The sequence below is a fragment of the Armigeres subalbatus genome, chromosome 2, assembly GCF_024139115.2.
Source record: "Armigeres subalbatus isolate Guangzhou_Male chromosome 2, GZ_Asu_2, whole genome shotgun sequence".
NCBI lineage: Eukaryota > Metazoa > Arthropoda > Insecta > Diptera > Culicidae > Armigeres > Armigeres subalbatus.
The window spans coordinates 81,827,415-81,853,566 of NC_085140.1; the positions used below are offsets into that span (position 1 = coordinate 81,827,415).

The 26,152-nt window shown below is 41.2% G+C and overlaps 1 protein-coding gene across 2 annotated transcripts in view; it reads left to right on the top strand.

The window, feature by feature from the left end:
* LOC134209478 (uncharacterized) overlaps window positions 1–18,167 on the top strand; it is a 355,913-nt gene extending 337,746 nt beyond the window's left edge. For both annotated transcript variants that reach the window (XM_062685461.1, XM_062685462.1), the window contains exons 7-9: window positions 16,044–16,168; window positions 16,473–16,671; window positions 16,735–18,167. In XM_062685461.1, the coding sequence (XP_062541445.1) occupies window positions 16,044–16,168; window positions 16,473–16,671; window positions 16,735–16,784 (374 nt within the window). In that variant the 3' untranslated portion in view covers window positions 16,785–18,167. The remainder of the gene's footprint in view (window positions 1–16,043; window positions 16,169–16,472; window positions 16,672–16,734) is intronic.
* Window positions 18,168–26,152: the final 7,985 nt, after the last annotated feature.

Genomic DNA, 26,152 nt, shown 5'->3' on the forward strand with positions numbered 1-26,152 from the left:
ATCCATTGACGGATTTGAGAAAAAATATAAACGATAATCAACACTTTACATGAGGATAAAACTGTGGATCTAAGTAGCACAAAGTAGGTAGTCTCAAAAGGAAACACCAATTAAAAACTTATATCTTAAACATAAGTTGAATACATTCCAAACCACAACCTTACTCAAAACTAGTGAAAAACTGCAAAAGGACATAAAAAGTCCTTCCGCCGCATCCGTCCTGCGTTGCTTGATGGCTGACCAGCATCATAACCATCATCCCGTAAATGACCATAAATGGTAATTTGGTTCCTAATAGCCGGTCATTATTCCAACACGCCCTGATTAAGCGCGAAAAATCGATCAGGTTTCGACGATCGTCAACCAGCCTGCCGCACTTGTCAGCAGAGAGCCGTGTGCGGTTGTGGTGTGGCATGAGGTGAGATGAATAATTTAGCATCGCCGCTGCTGCCCGGAGGCTTCCATGACGATGTCGATTGTCGTCGACAACGTATAGCTGCGATGTCTGCATCCGTTGAGAAGGATGTAGACAACTGACGATCGGAAGTCGACCCGATCTGGTCAAGGTCGTCGTCATTGTTGCCGCTGAATGGACCAGCCGCCGCCACGCAATCTAGGCGCTTTAGTGGCGCTCGGGTGGTGGCTATTATCACAATTAGTGTGTTGTCAATGGGTGTACCTACTAAATTGGTGGGTTTGAATGATGTGGGTAGTGCGGATTGGAGGTTGAATACTTCTGAAGAATATTACAAAATAATTTAATTAGGGTTGAAAAAAACAAGCGGTATGGAATGCTTCAGATTTTCTGTAACATATACAGCAAAATGTTGAATTCAAAGATGTAGGGGAAAAGACGGCTTTGGCAGGCTTTGTTCTATAATTGTCAGGGGGGTTTTTGTCGACCAAATTTTATGAAATTTGACCACAATATTCTTTGAAATGCAAAGAACGTTTAGGCCAAATTTCAGCATAATCAGTCATAAAAAACCACCCTGACAAAAATAGAACAAAACCTGCCAAAGCCGTCATTCCCCCTATCTCCGTTTCTTGTAAATAAATAATGAAACAAATGCACATACTGAATAAATATTTTTCGGCGCTATTTAATTTATCCTTGATTCAAACGAAGAACCTTGAGCAACGGTTGTAGCATTTCAGGATGTGCTTGGTCACAAATATCACAGACATCATCTGCATAAAGGCAATACGGTGATCCCTAGTTCCAGAAACCGTCAAATTAACATGAATCAATAAGCCACCAAGAAGCAGACGGGGCACGATTCGATCAATTCATGCCTTTTAACAATACCGGTACGAAGAAAACGTCATGAATTGTGCATTTAAAACCGATCAAAAGCTCGTAAAATTTTTAATATGGCGAAGCGAACAGTATGCGCCATAAAACAAATCGAAATATCGTCGCATCTGAGACGGCAAGCGATCAATTAATTAAAAACCTATCCGTAGCCGGCTTTGCGTTTTGTTTTCAAAAAGAATCGTTGTGATGGAAATATTGCGACAAATAAACAATCACAAGTTGAATTGAATTAGGTTTTGTTTCCTGCATGGAAGTTTTGGAATACCCACTAAAGGAGGCAAAATCCACCCATTTTTGAAATTGTACTGAGATGTCATAAAATCGGTATTTTTTTCATAGTCAAAAAAGAGTGTTTTCCCCCAATCAACGAGTGTCCAAAAGGTTAGATGGGTCAATTAGACGCATTACGAATATTCGATGGGTGCAGTCACCATTTTTCTATTTTCTGTTTTCAAGTTAAAAATTCATTTTTGTTTGAAAGACGAGTCGAGAAAAACTTGTCACTATGTGGAAAACGATACTGAGGACCGAAAACATGTGTTTTTGGTATGTATCAAGTCATTTGTGCTAGCATTCGTGATTTAATCGTATTTTGAACTACAGCTCGACTACCCTGTCTTAATCGACTGCAATGTTTGATCCTGCAATGAAAAATCAGCAATAGTAGTTTAAAGCAAGGTCAAAACAAATGCACTTTTTGAAAACACTGTTAATTACGATGTAAAGATTATTGTTCAACATTTATGATGTTAAGACTTCATTTTCATCTTATTGGTTACTCCCCGTATCTTCACGGTACGAACTATACACACTTTACACTCAGAAATGAGAAAATACGAGAATAATATAAGATTTAATCATTTTATTTATAAACGACGGACTAGTCATCAACACGTCGAAGACGAAGTACATGATAGGAAGAGGTTCAAGAGAAGACAATGTGAGCCACCCACCGCGAGTTTGCATCGGTGGTGACGAAATCGAGGTGGTAGAAGAATTTGTGTACTTGGGCTCACTGGTGACTGCCGAAAATGACACCAGCAGAGAAATTCGGAGACGCATAGTGGCTGGAAATCGTACGTACTTTGGACTCCGCAAGACGCTCCGATCGAATAGAGTTCGCCGACGTTCCAAACTGACAATCTACAAAACGCTAATTAGACCGGTAGTCCTCTACGGACACGAGACCTGGACGATGCTCGTGGAGGACCAACGCGCACTTGGAGTTTTCGAAAGGAAAGTGCTGCGTACCATCTATGGTGGGGTGCAGTTGGCGGACGGTACGTGGAGGAGGCGAATGAACCACGAATTGCATCAGCTGTTGGGAGAACCATCCATCGTTCACACCGCGAAAATCGGACGACTGCGATGGGCCGGGCACGTTGCCAGAATGTCGGACAGTAACCCGGTGAAAATGGTTCTCGACAACGATCCGACGGGCACAAGAAGGCGAGGTGCGCAGCGGGCAAGGTGGATCGATCAGGTGGAAGATGACTTGCGGACCCTCCGTAGACTGCGTGGTTGGCGACGTGTAGCCATGGACCGAGCCGAATGGAGAAGACTCTTATATACCGCACAGGCCACTTCGGCCTAAGTCTGATTAAATAATAATAATTATAAACGACGTTTAAACGAACGATAGTATAAACTTTATACTATGAAGCATTAGAATGTATACTATGCATGAATATTGCAAAATTAAACTCCATTAGTATTGAGGAGCTACCTGTCAGAAAAAAATCACGTTAAGTTTTCGAAAGTGTGAATTTGAATAGAAAAGTAAATTCCTGAGATATTCCCCCGAAAAAGATTTGTGGAATTACATACTTTTAAGTTTTGCTGAATTCCTAGATACTAGAATCAATCGGACATGTACATCGTCACCCTATTTCCTGACCCGATACCAGTGGTTGTTTGGAACTTTTGCTCAGAGTAAGGTGACTACGATAAACATATTAATTAACCTGTAATCGAGTCTGCAATAACTAAAATAAATATTATTTATAGGCAACATAATGACCGCGGTGATTTATCCAACTACAGGCAGGAACCATCTCGAAACCTTCAGGAAGAATCTCATCACAAAAGATGATTCAACAAAAGATGATCCCTTCCTAGGCAATTTAATATTTATTGACGCCATCCGTGGTATATACATTTAAGAACAAGATGAACATGTTTTGTCATGTTATGCTTTATGTCCAATAAAATTTCAATATTTAACTCATTCTACAAATTTTTAACCAACAAAGCCCAAACAAAAACAAAATTATCTGATGCAGAATCCATCTCGAAAATCTTTCCATATTATACTTTTTCCACATAAGTGAAAGTTATACTAAGCTTGTTTTGTCGGCAGTTAAACTTAGCCGGGGTCAACCAGGCGAATAGCCATTTAGTATGACTTCAAATCTATTTAGTTTAAATTTGTTCCAGAGTGTAGGTTCCATAGACGAGCGCAGGCACTGTTAAGTCATCTCGATTAAATGTGTTTCCACTTTTTCACAGTATACCACGTGAATTTGACGTCACACGCTCCGTTGCTTGGATTGGAATCTTGACGTCATGCTCGTTTGGCTACACTCGCCTTCGCCTCAGCTCGTCTATGGAACCTACACTCTGGAATATATATTGGATGTAGTGGATTTTTTTTTTGCTGGGAATCAGAACTGTTATAGTATTACCATGTTTTAATGCACGTGTTGTTTAGTACCAAGCACAACTTTACATATGGTCACTCATATGACATGACTCGTATCTATCCCGGGATCATGTGGCTTATGAAACCAATGGATATGGATGAGCAGACTAAATCTCTATGATTTTATTCTTCTTCATTCACCACCGCTGCACTAGCAACCTCAGACATCATCGGCCTCTAGCCGTGAACTCCGAGCGATGCGATGGGCGATTGCATCCATCGCAACCGACACCACTTCATCCGACCATCATCAAGCACAGTATGACAAAAAAAAATGCGCCCACTTCTTTCATGCATATTCGCAGACCCACCACCCACCGACAGTTTTACCGCTGGTGGCAGCATGCTGTCGCTGTGTAGGTAAACACAGCGAACGAACGAAAGAAACGAAAAATGCGCGAGCAAAAAGCACCTCAGTACGAGCTGCTTGCATATATTGTAATGACTCGCACACGGCAGGTACTGCTTCTTTTATACACAAAAAAAAAACTCCCGGTAGACCCGAAGGCCCGTGACATACCGCACTCTGATGTCCGTGTTAGGAATGCACGGGATTGGTTACATATGAAATTTCTACTGGTTTTGATAAGAATTGAAATGTTCAATAGCTTATCGTTAATAATCTTAAGTTTCAATGAAATAGGCAAAATGGTGGAGAGTTTCCGAGTCGATTGATATATAAATCTAAAAAAATCCATCGAAAAATAAAGGCGCTAGTAACGTTCAAAATCTTCCCTTCCAGCGTAACGCTCTCGATTTCCAAAAATCTAAATGACACCCAGTATAGTAAAGAAAGACGTAAGTCCTACGTCAAAAATGGAGCTCAGAATCAAGCGCGTTGAGCGACATAATCCGACGTTTACACGACATTTGCGAAAGAACCTTGCACTGCTCCCACACTTTCGTTGCTGTTTGTTATGATCAATTTTGACAGGTTACCCACGTGCTTTTGTTGCTGACATTGATCTCGGCTAGGCGTCGCGACGTGTCGAAGGGTAGAATCGGTAAAATAAAAAGTTATTTTAGTTACCAGATAAAGATTGTCGCTTCGGTTCCCTTTGTTCTGCTGTCCGAAACATGTGTGGTACCTAACTGTCAAATCGTATGTATTTTTCTTTCATTGACATTTAGATCCCCTATCCTCGCCAGCAAAAGAAGTTCCGGACAGCGACGACAGCGACAATCTTTATCTGGTAACTAAAATATCTTTTGTAAAAAAATATGGCTTTGCAAGAGAAAATAATTGCCAGACAGTTAGAATTATTTATTGATGTATTCGATAGAGGAAAATGTGATTTAATGAGATTTAAACACGTATTGCAAATGCATTGAGCAATGTATTATTAAGTTACAAACACACAGTAAATGAATTAAACCAATACCTTCGTCGGGGGTGACAATGGGTCAAATGGGGGTGAGAATGGGTCACTGTTTCAACTATTTAGAATGCTTGTAAAAAAAGACAGGAACACCGTCTTCGACCAGAGGTCGTAAAGACTGAACACTTAACACCTAGCATGAGACAACGGACAGGACACATGGACCAGTGGAGAATTTTTGATCACGAAAAGTTTCCTCCTTACCGGGGCGGGAATCGAACCCACACTCCATAGCACATGCGACTAGACGATTGACGTCGCTAACCGCACGGCCACGAAGCCCACAATAATAGAATATAATTAGGAAAGCTTTGATCACCGCGTGACTTTATCGAAATTTTATTGGCTTTTTTCGGTGATAATTATACTGCTTGTTCTCTCATATGGCCCTCTGCTAATCTTCAGTTTCTACTCATTTCACACTTGCTGCTCGCTTGGGCTTGGTGGTCATATGGCTACCGCTTCTGCCTCATACTCAGGAGGTCGTGGGTTCAATCCCAGGCCCGTTCCATTCCTCCTACTTTGTATCTTTTCATATATTTCTCATATTCTAGCAATCGCTAGAACTTGAAATGGGCTTTCATACCGTTTCCATCTTCTATCCCTATATCTACAACTTGATTAGTTCTAGCAGATTCGTTTCGGCATCCAAATAGAATACTACACCACCCTTTCATAACTATTCACATTGGCAACCCGTTAACCAAGACGAACCTCTGCCTTAACTTAACCTTAACCCCTTAACTTAACCTTATCCTTAACCCCTAGATTCCAACAAAATTCCGCAGGAACTAGTGGCGAGTGCAAAGGTGTTCTCAGCTTGCAGTGGGCGAGTGACTGCATCATCAATTCCTTCCCATCCCCGATGACCGTGAGGACGTGGCCAGCGCCGTTATCGACTAACCAAAATACTAGAGCTCTCGGACTGTGCACATTGAGGTTGGAGAGCAAATCCCATGCTTCCATCCATCCATTCGTTCCCTGTGCAATTGCGATTGTTCTGGTCGATCACGGAGTAGCAACTACGAAATGCACGGTGAAGTGAGAAGCGATAGGCAAACAGTAAGAAGTGACAAATAAGATGTGATCAGTGAAAAGCGAGAAGCAAGTAGGGAGGTGAGAAGTAATAAGCGAGATACTTTGTGTGAAAAATAAGCAGCAAAAAATCATGAAGAGGAATATGACACTTGATAAATGGGATGTGAGTAGTGAGAAACGTGACGTGAGAGGTGCAAGGTACAAGAACTGAAATTGCAGAATAGAGGAAAAAACGAGAAGAGAGACAAAGGGAGAGTAGTAAATAGTATGGAGACTACTCAGAATAGAGTTTTTTTCAGCATAGATTTTTGGGCATCCAAGAAATCCCTGGAGTTGGAGCAAAAGATCTACAAGCGTAGATGAGGATCAATCGTACTGTTTCAATTATGATGGCACATGTCCTTCTGGATGTGTAGAATAGAATGAGCCAACGTAAGAGATTCTGGGTCATTCAAGAAATCCCTGGAGTTGGGCCTTAAGATCTACACGCATTACTAAAGATGTATCGGACTGTTTTAATTGCGATACGTGCCCTTTTGGATGTGAAGAATAGAATAAGTCAGCGGCAGAGGTTCTAAGTCATCCAAGAAATCCCTGGATTTAGGTACACAGATAAACACACGTAGAGTAGAGTGGGGCAAGAGTACGCACTTAGTTTTCAATCGATCATGTGGCCCTTATGAAGCAAGCTTCTGCATTTCAAATCAGTGTCCATGATTCATGTACTCTTCCTTTATGTTACCCAGTGGAAAAAATATTGAAATTATTGAGATTCGTTTTAGTAGAACCCTTATTGCAAGACAAGTGAAAAACGCACTCTTACCCCACCGGTGGGGTAAAAGTGCGCATCGGGTGGGGTAAGAGTACGCATTTATCCAATCATGTGCTTTAAGTATATATTAACACAAATAAGAGTTAATAACATTTAATTGATGTTTAATGAGCATATATTAGGGAATGTTCAAAGATTACGTAACTCTTAAAGGGGGAGGGGGTCCTTAAAATGTGCACTTTCATACTAAAAACCATTGTTTTTTATATACACTAAAAACTACAGAGATTAAAATATATATCAGGTTTCGCGTGGCGCATACAAAGGCATTTTCCTTAAAGAAAGTCCACCAATCACGTAACGTAAAATTTGGCTATTTCATCACCCCTCCCCCCCCCTATCTTACACTATTTGTATGAATCCTCTAAAAATTATATGGATCGTCACACATCTCACAACCCCTCCCAGCTAAACGTTGCGTAATTTCTGAATGTTTCTTTTGATTAAATGAAATTATCATTTAGATGAAATTGTGTTTTCGTACTATGTTTAGGTGTACAACAAGTCCTAATACAATTTCATTATTTCGCTTCAGTGCTTTGTTCGCTAAGTCCTTTCTAACACCAAATTACTTCAACTTATCCTAAAAACTTGTGATAATTTCAAATTCTGTCCCTTTTTTCTTAGTTGTGGACCTTTACGCTTTGGAAGAAGTCTTATTTCGGCCGGAGATACGGGTTTGACATCATAACTTGAAGATTCATATGCGTACTCTTGCCCCACCAGTTCTTGCGTACTTTTACCCCACAGTCCCAAAAATTATTTAAGTAATGGTTTTGACTTCTTGGAAAACCAACCGGATTGGTGTTCTGTACAATAAAGTACTCTATACAAGAGGTTATCGAAATGGTATAATGTTCACCTGATTGAACGTATATATGGTAATGAAATACTAGTTGCGGAAATCCAATTATTTTTAGCAAAATGACCAAAAAGTTATCTAACTCCATATCTCCCTTGTTGTTTATTCAAATCGTTTACAATTACACATGATAATAGTTGGCCAGAATACCTGTCAAACTGATGCAGTGCTGCTAGTTTATCTTTTTTCATTACTTCAAAAAATCGAAAACGTACTCTTACCCCACGCGCACTCTTGCCCCACTCTACTCTAACTAAAAATCAGTCGGACTGTTTCAGTTATGGCACATGTCCTTTTGAGTGTGTAGAATATAATGAGCCATCGTAAGAGATTCAGGGTCATTCAAGAAATCCCTGGAGTTTGGCCTTAAGATCTACACGCGTCACTAAAGATGTATCGGACTGTTTCAAATGAGGTTTTTGCCCTTTTGGATGTGTAGAATAGAATAAGTCCACGGCAGAGGTTTTCGGTCATCCGAGAAATCCCTGGAGTCCTCAGATCTACACGCGTAACCAAATATGTATCGGACTGTTTTAAATGTGGTACGTGACCTTTTGGATATGAAGAATAGAAAAAGTCAACGGCAGAGGTTCTCGGACATCCAAGAAATCCCTGGAGTTAGGTCCTCAGATCTACACGCATAACTAAAGTCCTTTTGGATGATTAGAATAGAATGAGCCATCGTAAGAGATTCTGGGTCATTCAAGAAACCCCTGGAGTTAGGCCTTAAGATCTACACGCGACACTAAAGATATCTCGGACTGTTTTAAATGTGGTACATGCCCTTTTGGATGTGTAGAATAGAATAAGTCAGCGGTAGAGGTTCTTGATCATCCAAGAAATCCCTTGAGATTGGCACACAGGTCTGCAAGAGTAACCGAAGATAAATCGATAGATTTTAAATGTGGTACATGCCCATTTTCAATTATAGAATATGATGTATTTACGGTACAGGTTGTCGGTTATCCAATACATACCTAGAGCAAGGCCTCAAGATCTACTACAAAACAGAAGAGAATTGCCCTTTGTGGTGCATAGGCACAGGGCATGTATCATTAGAGTGATTCAAATTTTGACTTTTCGCTCCCTATGCTTAAACGATGACATTTGCTGTTTTATTAATCCTCCTAATTTTTGCTGATTTGGATGTAACTAGACTGAGCACGAGCAGTTTGAAGTTTGTATGGAAATTACTATAGAAATCGTCACTAAAGCAAAAGACCGTTCCGTGTTGCAAGCCATCAAATATTCAAATGTAATCGACCCGATGACTTCATAGAATACTTCCTTAGTTAAAGGCCAGTTGTTGTTGCGAAATGATCTGACTTTTGTAAACAAAGTTATAAAGAAAATAAAAATGATCACTATTGATATGTTATTCTTTTACGTGTTAAATTGAATTTACCACGATTCAGTATTTCCCCAATTACTTTTCTTACAAGCACAGAATCGTTTCGCAACAAAGACGACCAGTTTCATTGCAACATTTTCTATGTTGCCAATAAAGTTGTATATTTTTAGAACTTAATGAGTAACGTTACGGAACGGTTTTCCACGAAAGTGACTGTTTTCATAGTAATTTTCATACAAACTTCAAACTGCTCGTGCTCAGTCCAGTTACATCCAAATCAGCTAAAAATTTAGGAGGATTAATAAAACAGCAAATGTCATCGTTTAAGCATAGGGGAGCGAAAAAGTCAAAATTTGAATCACTCTAATGTATCATATTTGAAACAATGCAATTGCTCTATGGTTACTTATGTAGATCTAAACGCCTTATTCCCGGGATTTTTTGGACAACCAAGAATTAATACTTCGGACACATTCTATTCTATGGATCACAAAGGGCATGCTCCATATTTGAAACAATCCAAGTAACGAATGTAGATTTAAGGGAATATTCCAGGAATTTCTTGGACGACCAAGAACCTATGCTTGGAACGCGGTCTATTCTATGCATCACAAAGGGCATGTAGCATATTCGAATCAATCCAATTGATCTATGGTTACACATGTAGATCAAAAGGCCTGATTCCACGGATTTCTTGGATGGCCAAGAACGCATATTGTGAGCACATGATATTCTATGCATCACAAAGGGCAGGTGCCATATTCGAAACAATCCAAGTAACCTTTGCTTACGCATGTATACGTAAGGGCTTATTCCAGGAATTTCTTGGACGACCAAGAAGCTTTGCTTGGAACGCGTTTTATTCTATGCATCGCAAAGGGCATGTACCATATTTGAATCAATCCAAGTAATCTTTGGTTCCATTTGTAGACCCAAAGGCCTATTTCATGGATTTCTTGGACGACCTAGAACCTATGCTTGGTACGATTTTTTGATGCTCCTATAGACCTTATGGCCTTGATCCAGAGATTTCTTGAACTATCAAGAAACTATGATGTGAACACATTCTATTCTACGTATAGCAAAGGGCATATATCGCATTCGAAGCAGTCCGATAGATCGTTGGTTACTCATGTAGACCTTAAGATCTCATTCCAGGAATTTCATGGAAGCGTGATACATGTACCGTGAACATAAAATCGTGATTTGGCTCCGTAATGCACAAGATTACATGCGCCCACCAAATCAGTTAAAGAATAAACATATCTTGGCAACTAGTTACACGTAAAATTAGCAAAAAAAAAAAATTAACGTTCCATAAGCTTTCATTGCAGTGGAAACGAGAATAGGACCTTTCATAAATTGATACTTGATTCTTCTGTCAGCTCACTGCTGTTTGTTTACATTTTTAGGCTGGCGCGTTTTAGCCTCGGGGTGGCGCGTTTCAACCCGCATGGTTTGAATTTGCACGAAAATACAGCGCTTCCAAATGAAAATGTTTTCTCGGAATATAATTAGTTTTTCGTCCAAATTTTTATTCCGTATTATAGATGGTAAGTTAAATTAGTGGTTAACACATTGGAAGTACATAATTTCGACCATTATCATCGTTAAATTCGAAGATTTGCTTAGGGGGCGCATATTGAACGTCCCTCCCCTACATATTTCATCGTACACTCTACACAATGCTCGCCCAGTGGTTTCTGCATATTATGGTAGATTGACAGAAGCAACGTGTGCTATAAGTGCACTATCTATCAAATACTAATAAATCAGCTTCATCGTCCCGAGAACTGATAAAAATCATACAATGCTCGCCGGGTACCTGTTGCATGCTCTGTACTTTTCATTTGCATTTAGAAGTGAGAAATAAGAATTGAGGAGTGAGAAGTGAAACATGAAACGGTATTTTAGTCCAAATGACCTATTCGGTCAAACGACTTGTTTGACCACAATGAACTGATTTTCCAAACGACCTTTTTGACCAAATGGTTCTTTCCGCCTGATGGCATTTTCATACAAATGAATTGTTTGATCAAACGACATTTTCGGCCAAACGACCTTTTTAATATCTTTATTATCGTGATTTCTTATTAAAAGATAAATTCATGTCAAACGGCCTTTTCGGCCGAAAAACCTATTCGGCTTTATGTCCCTTTCAGTCTAATGTCGTTTTCGGCTAAACCGGTTTTCGGCCTACCATCCATTTTGGCCAAACGGCTGATTCGGCCAAATGGAATTCAGCTGGATGGCTTTCGACCATGTGTCATTCGCCAACAAACGGCGGCAAGGTGAAATGTCAAACCTGAAGGTAAATCATGCGCGCTGTAAAAAAAATAATCAGTGTAATTTAAAACGACCGTGCAGAGCATGAACGATGGGAATGTTATCGGTGTTACGTCTGTTTGTCTGTATAATAAGTTTCGGCCAAACGACCCTTTCCCAGGCGAAAATCAGTTGGCCGAATCATTATTGCATGTATAATGTAGGCACACGGACGTGGAAAGAGCAAATGCAGCGCTTTGTGGAATCCTCAAAAAAATGGTGACGCCTTTTGCAAAAACATCGCCAGACATCCAAAGACACTGCTTTTTTCCATTGTTTTGACTCTTGTTCTTTTTTAAATCACAGTTGCCATCGATTTTCAATTGTTTCACATTGTTTCCGTGTAGACTTAGCACAAAAAAGTGTTTCAAATTTGCGAATTTGTAAACTTAATTGTTATTTTCATTATCCATTTTATAATGGGAATGCAAACAAATTATATAATTATCATGGAATCAATAATCGAGCAGCGCCTAACAATATACCCTTTGTTACTAACAAACGCACCTCGCAAGAAGCCTTTATCAGAACACAAACAGAATATGTCTTCATATGAATAATTTTCCTTGCATGTTCCGATACTTCCAAAAATATTATGGTATTTTGTTAATGAAGGTTGCATTTTCGAATACTTCGATAAAAACAGAAGCTACGATACTTTCGTGTATTGGGTGTTCTGGGTGGTTAATTGTCTTAGGCCGAAGACAATTCGAGCGTACTTTTTATCTACACGGGGGTAAATGTATTGACCTTTAAAGTTTTACCAAGCTGTCCAGATGTTGAAAGTTCGATAAAATTCACCGAATACTGTAGCATAACTTGATTATTGGTTTCAATAGTAATAAAACTCTCCGACGCGGACGCCGCGGCTTAACATTGGGCGGCTACAAGACGGTAGACTAGCCCAAGAATACGCGCAACAGCTGGAAGTGGCACTTCCAACGGAAGAGCAGCTAGGCGCAGCATCTCTTGAAGATGGCTGGAGAGATATTCGATCCGCCATTGGTAGCACCGCAACCGCTGCACTTGGCACGGTGCCCCCGGATCAGAGAAACAACTGGTATGACGGCGAATGTGAGCAGTTAGTGGAAGAGAAGAATGCAGCATGGGCGAGATTGCTGCAACATCACACGAGGGCGAACGAGGCACGATATAAACAGGCGCGGAACAGACAAAACTCGATTTTCCGGAGGAAAAAGCGCCAGCAGGAAGATCGAGACCGTGAAGAAACGGAGCAAATGTACCGCGCTAATAACACACGAAAGTTCTATGAGAAGTTAAACCGTTCACGTAAGGGCCACGTGCCACAGCCCGATATGTGTAAGGACATAAAATGGAACCTTCTTACGAACGAGCGTGAGGTGATCCAAAGGTGGCGGCAGCACTACGAAGAACACCTGAATGGCGATGTGGCAGACGAAGATGGCGGTATGGTGATGGACCTGGGAGAACGCGCGCAGGACATAATTCTACCGGCTCTGGATCTCCAGGAAATCCAGGAGGAGATTGGCCGGCTCAAGAACAACAAAGCCCCTGGGGTTGACCAACTACCAGGAGAGCTATTTAAACACGGTGGTGAGGCACTGGCTAGAGCGCTGCACTGGGTCATTACCAAGATTTGGGAGGAGGAAGTTTTGCCGCAGGAGTGGATGGAAGGTGTCGTGTGTCCCATCTACAAAAGGGCGATAAGCTGGATTGTAGCAACTACCGCGCAATCACATTGCTGAACGCCGCCTACAAGGTACTCTCCCAAATTTTATGCCGTTGACTAGCACCAACTGCAAGGGAGTTCGTGGGGCAGTACCAGGCGGGTTTTATGGGCGAACGCTCCACCACGGACCAGGTGTTTGCCATTCGCCAAGTAGTGCAGAAATGCCGCGAATACAACGTGCCCACACATCATCTATTCATCGACTTCAAAGCCGCATATGATACAGTCGATCGGGACCAGCTATGGCAGCTAATGCACGAACACGGTTTTCCGGATAAACTGACACGGTTGATCAAAGCGACGATGGATCGGGTGATGTGCGTAGTTCGAGTTTCAGGGGCATTCTCGAATCCCTTCGAAACCCGCAGAGGGTTACGGCAAGGTGATGGTCTTTCGTGTTTGCTATTCAACATCGCTTTGGAAGGTGTAATACGAAGAGCAGGAATTAACACGAGTGGTACAATTTTCAATAAGTCCGTCCAGCTATTTGGTTTCGCCGACGACATAGATATTATGGCACGTAACTTTGAGAAGATGGAGGAAGCCTACATCAGACTGAAGAGGGAAGCTAAGCGTATCGGACTAGTCATCAACACGTCGAAGACGAAGTACATGATAGGAAGAGGTTCAAGAGAAGACAATGTGAGCCACCCACCGCGAGTTTGCATCGGTGGTGACGAAATCGAGGTGGTAGAAGAATTTGTGTACTTGGGCTCACTGGTGACTGCCGAAAATGACACCAGCAGAGAAATTCGGAGACGCATAGTGGCTGGAAATCGTACGTACTTTGGACTCCGCAAGACGCTCCGATCGAATAGAGTTCGCCGCCGTACCAAACTGACAATCTACAAAACGCTCATTAGACCGGTAGTTCTCTACGGACACGAGACCTGGACAATGCTCGTGGAGGACCAACACGCACTGGGAGTTTTCGAAAGGAAAATGCTGCAAACCATCTATGGTGGGGTGCAGATGGCGGACGGTACGTGGAGGAGGCGAATGAACCACGAATTGCATCAGCTGTTGGGAGAACCATCCATCGTTCACACCGCGAAAATCGGACGACTGCGATGGGCCGGGCACGTAGCCAGAATGTCGGACAGTAACCCGGTGAAAATGGTTCTCGACAACGATCCGACGGGCACAAGAAGGCGAGGTGCGCAGCGGGCAAGATGGATCGATCAGGTGGAAGATGACTTGCGGACCCTCCGCCCCAGTAACATTTTGGTTTTATAATGGTTTTAAGGCACTCTTGTAGAGCAAATAATGGTCTTCAAGAGCGTTATAAAACTAAAAATGTTACTTGGGCGTAGACTGCGTGGTTGGCGACGTGTAGCTATGGACCGAGCCGAATGGAGAATTATTTTTTTATTGACTTTATTAAGGAGACTTTCAGCCCGAGGCTGGCTCGTCTCCGCCGAATGGAGAAGACTCTTATATACCGCACAGGCCACTTCGGCCTTAGCCTGAATAAATAAATAAATAAATCTCTCCGATTCTTATTTAAAACTGCGAGTATCCCTTATTAAAAGACGAGATGCTATTGCGCTTTTTGCACTTTATAAGAGTTCTGCGAGATTTTTTTTCTCACAGTCATCTTTTTCTCACACTCAATACACTCAAAAAAGTTTGATTTTCCGTGTATAATATTTGAGTGTGAGTGCCCAATCTGAAAACAAATAGACGTCAAATCATGGCGGGAATCGATTTAGTGTACACGCTTACATGTGACTAACGAGTAATGGGTTATAATTGGGTAAATTTCAGTAACAAAAATCGATCAACCCGAAATGAGAGTGGGTGTGAGAAAAGAAGCGGGCAAATCACAATCTACACATAACTCTTCAAATTGGTGAAATCGGCAATACTTTTTTTTATTTAATCCACCTCTTGCTTGCAATGTACTATTTTTTTGTATCAACCTGTACTTTGATGATTGGGTTGGCAGATCCGAAAACATTTTGAATTGACTTTTGTCTTTGCTGTGAGATAAACACTAACAGAAAACAGAATAAAATCCAAAAAGTAATTCGCACCCTCATGCTAAAGTGCCTTTCCCATGCCACATCGAAAAACTAACTCTAAATGATATGCGTTTTGGTTTTAGCTTACTTCTTCAAGTCATCCAAACTCTGGGAATCCAACTCGATCGTAAAATGCATCGTCCCGGTCATCAAAGGGAGAAGGGATTGATATCCCGAAAAAAAAAATCAAATTGATCGTCTGTCTGGTCTGGGACACAGAGGCATGGCCCAACAACCATCATCTGCAACGATCTGTCCGGCAGCATCCAAATTGTGTCCACCGTCGTTAATTTGGGTATAAATTTCGCAACTCGCCAAACCGCCAAATGCCCACGCTTGCGGGCCCCAAATTGACAAGGGAGTTTTATCGCTTTACTGCCATAGGTCTCGGCTCAATCGGGAGAAGCATTTAGCACCGCGAAAACCTTTATAACGTAGAAAGAAAATCATTCAAACGGTGGAATTCATCGATTCATTAGGCATTTTATATCCATCATTTCAGAGACCGCCACATGCGATACCATCAAATGCAAGGACCGACAGCAGTGTCTGACCGACCTGCAAACCCATAAGCCCCGGTGCGTGAGCTGCAGCTACAAGTGCCCTCGCGCCAAGCGACTCCAGCAGGTAAGCTCAGGTTTTCACATCACTCCAAGTATCATGTCACATCACGTGACATTTAAGTAAATTCGCTTTCTTGTCCCACAGTTGATATTTAGCGCAATATTCACTTAGATAAAGTTATGGAATTATTTGCGATTGAATTCCTAATTAATTTTCTACAAATTACGTTCTAATCTGTTCATATTATTCAATGCCAATTTTGCACAAATATATCCTGACAATTAATTGACATAATTTAAAACTTATCGTAAATCAAAGAGCCCGGATCAAGAAGATTCATTCGTTTTGTCTCGATTTGCATCCACAGACTCGGACCCGTCAGTTCGGCGGTAGCAATGGCGACGGCCAGGGTCAGCACAATCGACAGTCGCAGCTCCATCAGCAGACGAATATCAAACTGTGTGGAACCAACAACCACACCTACCATTCGTGGTGCCACATGTTGCGAGACTCGTGCAACACCGGATTCTACATTGATGTCCAGTACAACGGGGTATGCAGCTTTGGTGAGTTCTTCAATGTTAAAATGTTTATCGTTGAGAAATTAAGTTATCACGTTCTCATTCCAGATAGAAGAATCTCATCCTCTACCATTTTGACGCATTCGACCAACCCATAGCACCGTCCAATGCTACGCAAGTTGGGAACACTGGACGACTTGGATCCCGCCGTTTGGCAACTGCTGGCTTGAAACTTATACCAAAAATTGAGCAAACAAAAAAATTTCGCAGTAGTTGATGTTTCAAAGATGTAAAAAGTAGATTTTAGCATTCAGTGTCTATATTTATGAAATAGTTCCCTCGAAGTAAAGTCATACAAAGGCACATGAGTAAGATATCGTTGTAAAAATATTTCATCGATCGGTTTTAATCTCCTAGTGGGTAGTGTTTGTGTATAAAATGATCTGATTGAAATGGGATTGTATTGAGTACATTAGGTGCCCAAGTGGCAACATCTATTTATGTCCACTATAAAATAAAAAATAGAGTATCCCACTGATAAGTCCTTATTTATTGCCTTCTATATTTAGGACATCCCATACCGTAGATGAATAGTGGCTCAGTAGCTTCATTATTTTTCTTTTCATTTTCACAAATTATTTATTAAAGTCTCCTCAGCGGGGCACTATTTATTAGAAGAGAAGATTTCGATGCGAAACGAACCAAAAAGTAACAGATAAATTTACAAAAGGAAAACAGTTTTAGGATCTCTAAAATTAGTCTATTTAAACTACAACAATCAACTCGGTGCTGTTCTCGAACTTGTCGAAATAAAAACTTTAGGATCTTTGGTAACGAATCCAGACTTATGCACTACAAATTCCATTCATCGTTATTGAGTAGACTAATGTGTTATGGTTAATCAATTTACTAACTGAAATTGCACTGAATAGAGTTTCCAAAATTAGAGATAAAATTGAAGTTAAATCAAACAACTTCCAGATAAATCTAGATCCTGTTACTGTGCAGTTGTAAAAAGTACTAACTTAGGCAATTTAGAAAGAGGTAACCTAAATCTGTATTAAACGATTGACTGATTTTAATCTAATGCAAAACAAAACAAACCTTGCGCTCATAGCGGACGGCCGTGTAAACGGTCACAAAATTTACCCACTTTTACACTAGCGAAAATTCTATTTACCTTTATCTGAAAAAGGGTTATGAGACTTAACAAAATACAAGCACATATTTGACAGCAATCTAAACATGTGGATTTAACCAGCATTCATTCATATTTACTGTTGATCAAAAAACGGAACAAGGTTCTCAAAAGTATTCTTCTTCCCCAGAGTTTGGGATAAGTCAATAAGTTTCAATAACTCAAACTATACTCCGTAGAAAACTTTGAAACAACTGGAAGGAACTAGCAAATGCCCATTGTTCAACCATTATAGTGAATTGTACTGGTTTTAGCGAACAGACATTGTAGCATCCACAACAACAGCAACAGAGCAAGCAAAAAACTAGACGAAAATAAATGTTTATTAATGTTGATACAAACAAACGCATAGCTATGGTTTTTCTTTTTGAACGAAATACGACCATGCAACATATTTTTACGCATGTCTGTCCTCCAACTTTCTTCATATAATAACAGTGTAAATAGTCGTATTATCAGCAGCTGATTGTTTACCACCTGATCAAACTAGAACGAATTTAGTATCGTTGTTGGCGTATTGCCCTTTGCTGTATGCATTAAACGCATAACATGAACCTGGAGGTGCTTCCTGGAGTCACTTCTTTAAAGCACCGTTACTGAGAGCTCCACTTAGAATACTCATCAAATGTGGAACAAGTAACACACTTGTCAGATTCATAGGAGTCTATATCAACTATGTACATTTCTTCAGATCTTTGTCTTCCTTGTTATAATCCACCTCGAATTGACTTCACCAACGACAGTTCCTCAATTGAATACGATCTGTCCATGAAACACGACGAACGAAACTAACGAATTATCCCCTGAAGATGGTACTAATCAGTGTCGAAACGTAGGGGTCTCCATTAGCCTTGCGATGATAGGCGTAGGATTGCCAATCCGGAGATGGCGAGTTTGATTCTTGGTCCGGTCTAGTATGTTTTCGGGTTGGAAACTTTCTTGACACCCTGGGCCAGGGTTACTGATCCCTTCATAGCATCTTTTATATTTTTTAAACATTTTTTTCTGAAAAGAAAATGCATTTTTCACACACCTTTGAAAAACCCGAAACAGGACAGAAAACTAGAAGCATTTCTGCATCCGATGTATCCGGTTTTATCAAAATCGACTTATTTAAAGCAAAATTAGATTACACAGGATTTTGTTTTTACACGATTTTTTTTCGCTCGTATTTTTGATCGTGTGACTTCAATTTGCCACCAAACTCTTCGCAACATGTTTCAAAAATCCAGAATAAATCAAACAAAAATCAATTTCGTCAAATTGTCGCCTATCTCTACCTTTTTGTCTAACACTCCTGTACTGTACATACGTGACTTCTCTAGGCATTAAAAATGACTAGCCCAGACCGGGTCTCGCCACCTTCAGCATGTTCTGCTTCTTGGGAATGCATAATTTTGTTGAGCTATAGAAGGCCTGGATGTACATCGCAGCATTATAACTTGAGAATCTGAAAAATACATTACAGATATGTAATATATTTTTCAGATTCTCAATTCTCAAAAGTTAAATCAAAACTTATGTCATATTTCTGAGAACAGGAGATCAAATTTCTCAGAAACTGACAATTAATAATATCCTTTTCATTCATGGAATCTCGATGTAGATATCTCATTCAAGTATGATACCTCTGCGAAAGTTTAGAAAAATATCATTTTCTTTGCTGTTGTTCGGAAGTTCAACATCGATATGTTGAAGGTCAACTTGATGGTTTACTATACACGAGGCTGATAGTTGGATTAATTAGACCGAATAATCTATTATTATTATTATCTTTATTGGTGAGGTTTTCGGCCCTGGGCCGGTTCACCTCGCACCGAATAATCTAGATTATTGCTGCAATCTTTGTTTCTTGAGGGATCAATATCATAACCCTAGGTACCAATTTAGTTTAACATTTAAACTATACAATCTATTGCCTACCATATCGTTGTTCTGCGTTTGAAAACTACGGTGTTAAGGGGAAACACAAATTGGCAGCAAACCACTACATAAATCCGTGTTTTTCGAATGAGTGTTTGGTATTTCTCGGTATTGCACTATCACAATCACAATTCTATGAAGCACTGAAAGAGACAGACGACACTCCGCTGGTGGTCAATCATTCAGAGAGCTCTTCTCATTGCCCAATTTTGTTGAATTCCTCAGGCGTAGCAGACACGGTTCGCTTCAGATCGACCGAACAATATCTTTCCCGGAATCGCGTGATTGCAGAAGAAAAAACAGCCAAACCAACAAATAGTTTTCACAACAGACTCTCTATATTTACGGACTAGTACGGACTGAATGTAAACATAAACAAATACATTACAAATATATATCCTCACTTATGATTTGTCAGTTTCAATTTCACACACGTTTAACGCTACTCAAATTCAATAAAGTTTACACTACTGTGTCATTGTCGTCATAGTCATAGTGAAGCCACCACTTTTATGTATTATCTGTGCCTCTCATTTTTCTACTCCTCATATCTCGGAGCTAATCAAATTCTACTGTTTTAGGTAGTACAAACCTCCTTCTTTTTCCCCCACAGCAATCACGTTACTACCATCCATGATCCGACAATCATCAGGTCCAAAAACTACACTATAGCCTTCGTCAGTCATCCGGCTAATCGACAACACACATCCAGATAACCCAGGGACATACAGCAACTCCTTTAGCTTGATTTCGACGAATTCTCCTCATTCCACGACCTACAATTCTCCTACGACCACTACCCGTTGCCATAACTGTTTTTCCGTCTGCTAACAGTATATTCTCTTTCCCCAGTGTTCTGCTCATCAGACTTGCTGCTGAATTCGTCATATGCTCCGTACAACCTGTATCGATGACCCATCTTTCTTTGCGAACTATTTTCCTTTCGGTTGTTGTCGTGAAACACACTCCACGGCTGCTACTTCCGCTACCTGAATTCTGGTACACTGCAGAGTTCATCGTCACGCCATTGCCTCGCTCTTTTGCTCCACCTTCTTTGTTCCTATGCAAAACAGGGCAATACCACTGGATATGACCTTCCTGATTACAATGGTAACATATCCTCAATTTCCTCCGGTCAGCTATCCGCACAGAAGATTTTCATAGCCTTTTCGCTTTCATCCACACGACTTTCATCCTTCCTTCGCCATTCATCCAGTAGTTTGCCTTTGACGTAGTCCAACATCAAGTCTTCTTCGGGCGACCTTCTAAAGCAGTAACAAGCGGGTTGTACGGTTTCGGAAGGCTGGACAACAGAATCGCAACAACCAGATGCTCCTTCAACGCCTCTCCCATCCTAGCCAAGCGGTGCACTAACTCCGAAGCCTCCACCAAATGATTAGACATGCTTCCACTCTCATTCAGGCGCATTGAACAAAGTTTCCGCAAAACATGAATTTTGTTAGACAAAGATCCTCGCTCGTGATAACTTTTAAGTTTATCCCACATTTCTTTGGTAGTAGCAGTATTCATGATGTGACTCAACTGGCTGTCCTCCAACGACAATCCGATGATTGCTCGGGCTTTCTCGTCTTTTCTCGTCCATGCTGATGTAATATCAGTCGATTCCGGCTTAGAGTCTTTCACAGTCGTCTATAAATCATCCTTCATTAACATTAGCTCCATCCGAAATCTCCATGTTGCCCAGTTGGAATCATCTAACCGATCAAAAGTAACCTTAGCTTCCGTCATTATTAATCTTTTGAAATTCAATCTATCGTCAAACAAAAAAACACTTTCTGGACCACTGTGACCACAATTACACTCCTCAGTTTAAGTCTGTCTACAGTTCAGTTCAACATACTCAATACATTCTCATCGGTGTCCAATATACACACAACAAACACAAAGTAACGGTGGCAAAGTTTCTACACAACAATGGCGAAAAATCACTCCTCCTCGAACAAAGTTCATCAATCCTTTCCAATATCCGTACTGTCCTTTTTCGTCAAATAGTTGGCCAATTAACGCATCATCGGGATAAACTTTCTTCAATGCCTTTCTCCCACCGGGAGATAACAACATCAATAACAAATAAACACTAACTTCGACCGTTCACAATGAACAATATCGCACGAACAAAAAATGTCTTTGCGAAAAGACACTTTTTCTGTTAGCTTTCTCTGCATAAACTGGGCACATAACCTGTTGAATTCCTCAGGCGCAGCAGACACGGTTCGCTTCAGATCGACCGAACAATATCTTTCCCGAAATCGCGTGATTGCAGAAGAAAAAACAGCCAAACCAACAAATAGTTTCACAACAGACTCTCTATATTTACGGACTAGTAGGGACACGGCAGGTATTTTCGTCTGTTCGTCATAGTCTCGAAAACCAATAAAAGAGACGCTTTTTTGTAAAACTCATACGTACCAAATCGTAAACTCAGGAGAAATGTTCTGCTATAGTGAAGTTCTAGCAAATGTACGTTGCTTTCGTTGGTTTTAGCCCCTACGACGATGGACGGAAATACCTGCCGTGTACCTACGGACTAAATGTAAACATAAACAAATACATTACAAATATATATCCTCACTTATGATTTGTCAGTTTCAATTACACACACGTTTAACGCTACTCACATTCAATAAAGTTTACACTACTGTGTCATTGTCGTCTTTACCAGGGGGCTGTCACTACCTTATTTCAACAAATCTGTCTTGAGCCTTAAGACAAGTTTATTTTAGAGTCCAGTTTTCAAAGAAATCAATCGGTTTCTCAAATGCAACATGATTAATGTTCATCTTCGTCTCGCACAAATAACTGAGGGAAAAAATCAATGCATCCTATGCTGAATGATCTTTTTTTGTCTTTTTCTATGAGAAAAAAGGGGAATGCAGGGTTTGAGTAAGTTACCATCAGCGTGTGATTATAAAATCGGTAAGCAGCAAGCCATGACTCGGCCTCTTCCAGTCAGATCTCCGTGGCGTGCACACGCACCCATGAAGAGCTGCTGTCACCGCATTTCGTTCCGGCCATTTGGGGTCGCACAATTGTGAACTTTTTTAATTACTCACTAGCAGGTGTTGAAAAAAATCAGATCATGAGTAAAAATCGAATAAATTCATGCCAACTTTGTAACAATATACGTATTTTGACCAATAATTTAGTATATTTCGGCCGGTTGTACTAAAAATTAGTAATTAAAATAAAACAACAAATACAAGCACTATTCCCGAAAAAAAACATTCCACGTAGGACGGAATGGTTAAATAAGCTTCACCCTATATTATGTTGCATGTTTCAAATTATAGATGGCACTTGATTTAAGCTAAAGCCATGTCATGTAATAATACCTACGGGCGGAAATTCGTTAACATTGTCATTTGGCATACAAAAGAAGGATCGAGACTCTGATCCCTACAGGCTTGAAGATACTCGGCCTTTTCGTTTGCGGAGTGGTCGGTGAACAGAACGTATCTATAGTAGTGTCACAGTTTTTTAGAAAGTGGTAACCTTTGAAGTTACTGAAACCAATTCGCTAAATTTGAATACTTAATCATTCTGCCTGAATTAAGTAGAAAGATTCGATAAGCAAGCCTGTTCAACAGGCGGCGAGTCTGGGATGAGGGCTTGGTACATCCAGAAGAATTTTACGTTGCTAGAATGGTTACCTGAAGTTTCCGCTTCGAAAAACTGAATATTTTCAATGCTGCGTATCCCTTTTCCGGTCGTGAGAATTTGTATGTATAGGGGTATTCTTTTATGAAAGAGCTATTAGCCGTCTCGATACTTAATCAGCGCAACCGTGAAAGGCTTATTAGACCATTGAGTCCATGTGAATTGAACTAGTAGGGCATTCAATCTGACAGGTGGTCTCTCCCCGGAGAGTGGCGCATAAGCCGCCTTGTTTGCCAAATCAATCGAGTTGGCCTGGTTCACGGTTACAACTTGATACTCTACTGCGGCCTTATCGAAGATGCTTTCTAGATAGTTGAAATTTGGCGTTCGTTGATTCAAAGTTTAAAGATCTTCATCGCTCACCAATGGGAGACAATTGAGCGAAACAAAAAACTTGGTAACCCAACAATGTAAATTCTTCTCCGACATCACGAACGTCCGCACTTACTGCAGTGCGAATATTGAATCCGACAACGGTGTACAACATGCGTCGAAGTCGGACGCCGCGGCCTAACATTGGGCGGCTACAAGACGGTAGACTAACCCAAGAATACGCGCAGCAGCTGGAAGTGGCACTCCCAACGGAAGAGCAGCTAAACGCAGCGTCTCTTGAAGATGGCTGGAGAGATTTTCGATCCACCACTTGGCACGGTGCCCCCGGATCAGAAAAAACGACTGGTATGACGGCTAATGTGGGCAGTTAGTAGAAGAGAAGAATGCAGCATGGGCGAGTTCGTCGCAACACCGCACGAGGGCGAACGAAGCGGGCTTGGTAGTCATATGGCTACTGCTTCTGCCTCATACGCAGGAGGTCATGGGTTCAATCCCAGGTCCGTTCCATTCTCCTACTTTGTATCTTTCTCTTTATTTTCTCATGTTCTAGCAATCGCTAGAACTGGAAATGGACTTCCATACCGTTTCCATTACTATTCCTATACCTTCAACTTGAGTATTCTAACAGTAATCTGCTAGAATTGGAAATGAACTTATGAAGCTCGTTTCCTACATCCAATTAGAATTTCCATCAGTTACCTTCTCCTATCTATCACATTGGCAGCTCGTTAACCAAGACGGACCTCTGCCTCTTCAACCTAACCCAGAAATTCCAACAAATTCCGCATGAACTCGTGGCAAGTGCAGAGGTATATTCGGCTTGCAGTGGGCGAGTGATTGCATCATCATTTCCTCCCCCTTCCCTACATTGACTTGCATTCTGACGTGGCAGGCGCCAGTATGACCTAACAAATGAAAAAATTTATATTTGAAGCGGGCTGGGTAGTCATATGGCTACTGCTTCTGCCTCATACGCAGGAGGTCGTGGGTTAAATCCCAGGTCCGTTCCATTCTCCTACTTTGTATCTTTCTCTTTATTTCTCATGTTCTAACAATCGCTAGAACTGGAAATGGACTTCCATACCGTTTCCATTACTATTCCTATACCTTCAACTTGAGTATTCTAACAGTAATCTGCTAGAATCGGAAATGAACTTATATAGCTCGTTTCCTACATCCAATTAGAAATTCCATCAGTTACCTTCTCCTATCTATCACATTGGCAGCTCGTTAACCAAGACGGACCTCTGCCTCTCCAACCTAACCCATAAATTCCAACAAATTCCGCATGAACTCGTGGCAAGTGCAGAGGTATATTCGGCTTGCAGTGGGCGAGTGATTGCATCATCATTTCCTCCCCTTCCCTACATTGACTTGCATTCTGACGTGGCAGGCGCCAGTATGACCTAACAAATGAGATCACCAGTACTTGTACATTGAAGATGTGTGCTAGTCCCAAGCAAACATCTGTTGGTTCCCTGTGCAAGAACAGCTGATCTGGTCATAATGGAGTAGCAACTACGCGCAGTCAATCATAAAAAACAAAAAAAAAAAAAAAAAAAAACACCGCACGAGGGCGAACGAGGCATGATATAAACAGGCGCGGAACAGACAACAATCGATTTTCCGGAGAAAAAGCGTCAGCAGGAAGATCGAGACCGTGAAGAGACGGAGCAACTGTACCGCGCGAATAACACACGAAAGTTCTATGAGAAGTTGAACCGTTCACGTAAGGGCCACGTGCCACAGCCTGATATGTGTAAGGACATAAACGGGAACCTTCTTACGAACGAGCGTGAGGTGATCAGCAGCACTACGAAGAGCACCTGAATGGCGATGTGGCAGACGAAGATGACGGTATGGTGATGGACCTGGGGGAACGTGTGAAGGACATAATTCTACCTGCTCCGGATCTCCAGGAAATCCAGGAGGAGATTTGCCGGCTGAAGAACAACAAAGCCCCTGGGGTTGACCAACTACTAGGAGAGCTATTTAAACACGGTGGTGAGGCACTGGCTAGAGCGCTGCGCTGGGTTATTACCAAGATTTGGGAGAAGGAAGTTTTGCCGCAGGAGTGGATGGAAGGTGTCGTGTGTCCTATCTACAAAAAGGGCGATAAGCTGGATTGTAGTAACTACCACGCAATCACATTGCTGAACGCCGCCTACAAGGTACTCTCCCAATGCCGTCGACTAGCACCAATTGCAAGCGAGTTCGTGGGTCAGTACCAGGCGGGTTTGATGGGCGAACGCTCCACCACGGACCAGGTGTTCGCCATTCGCCAAGTACTGCCGAAATGCCGCGAATACAACGTGCCTACACATCATCTATTCATCGACTTCAAAGCCGCATATGATACAATCGACCGGGACCAGCTATGGCACGGATTTTCGG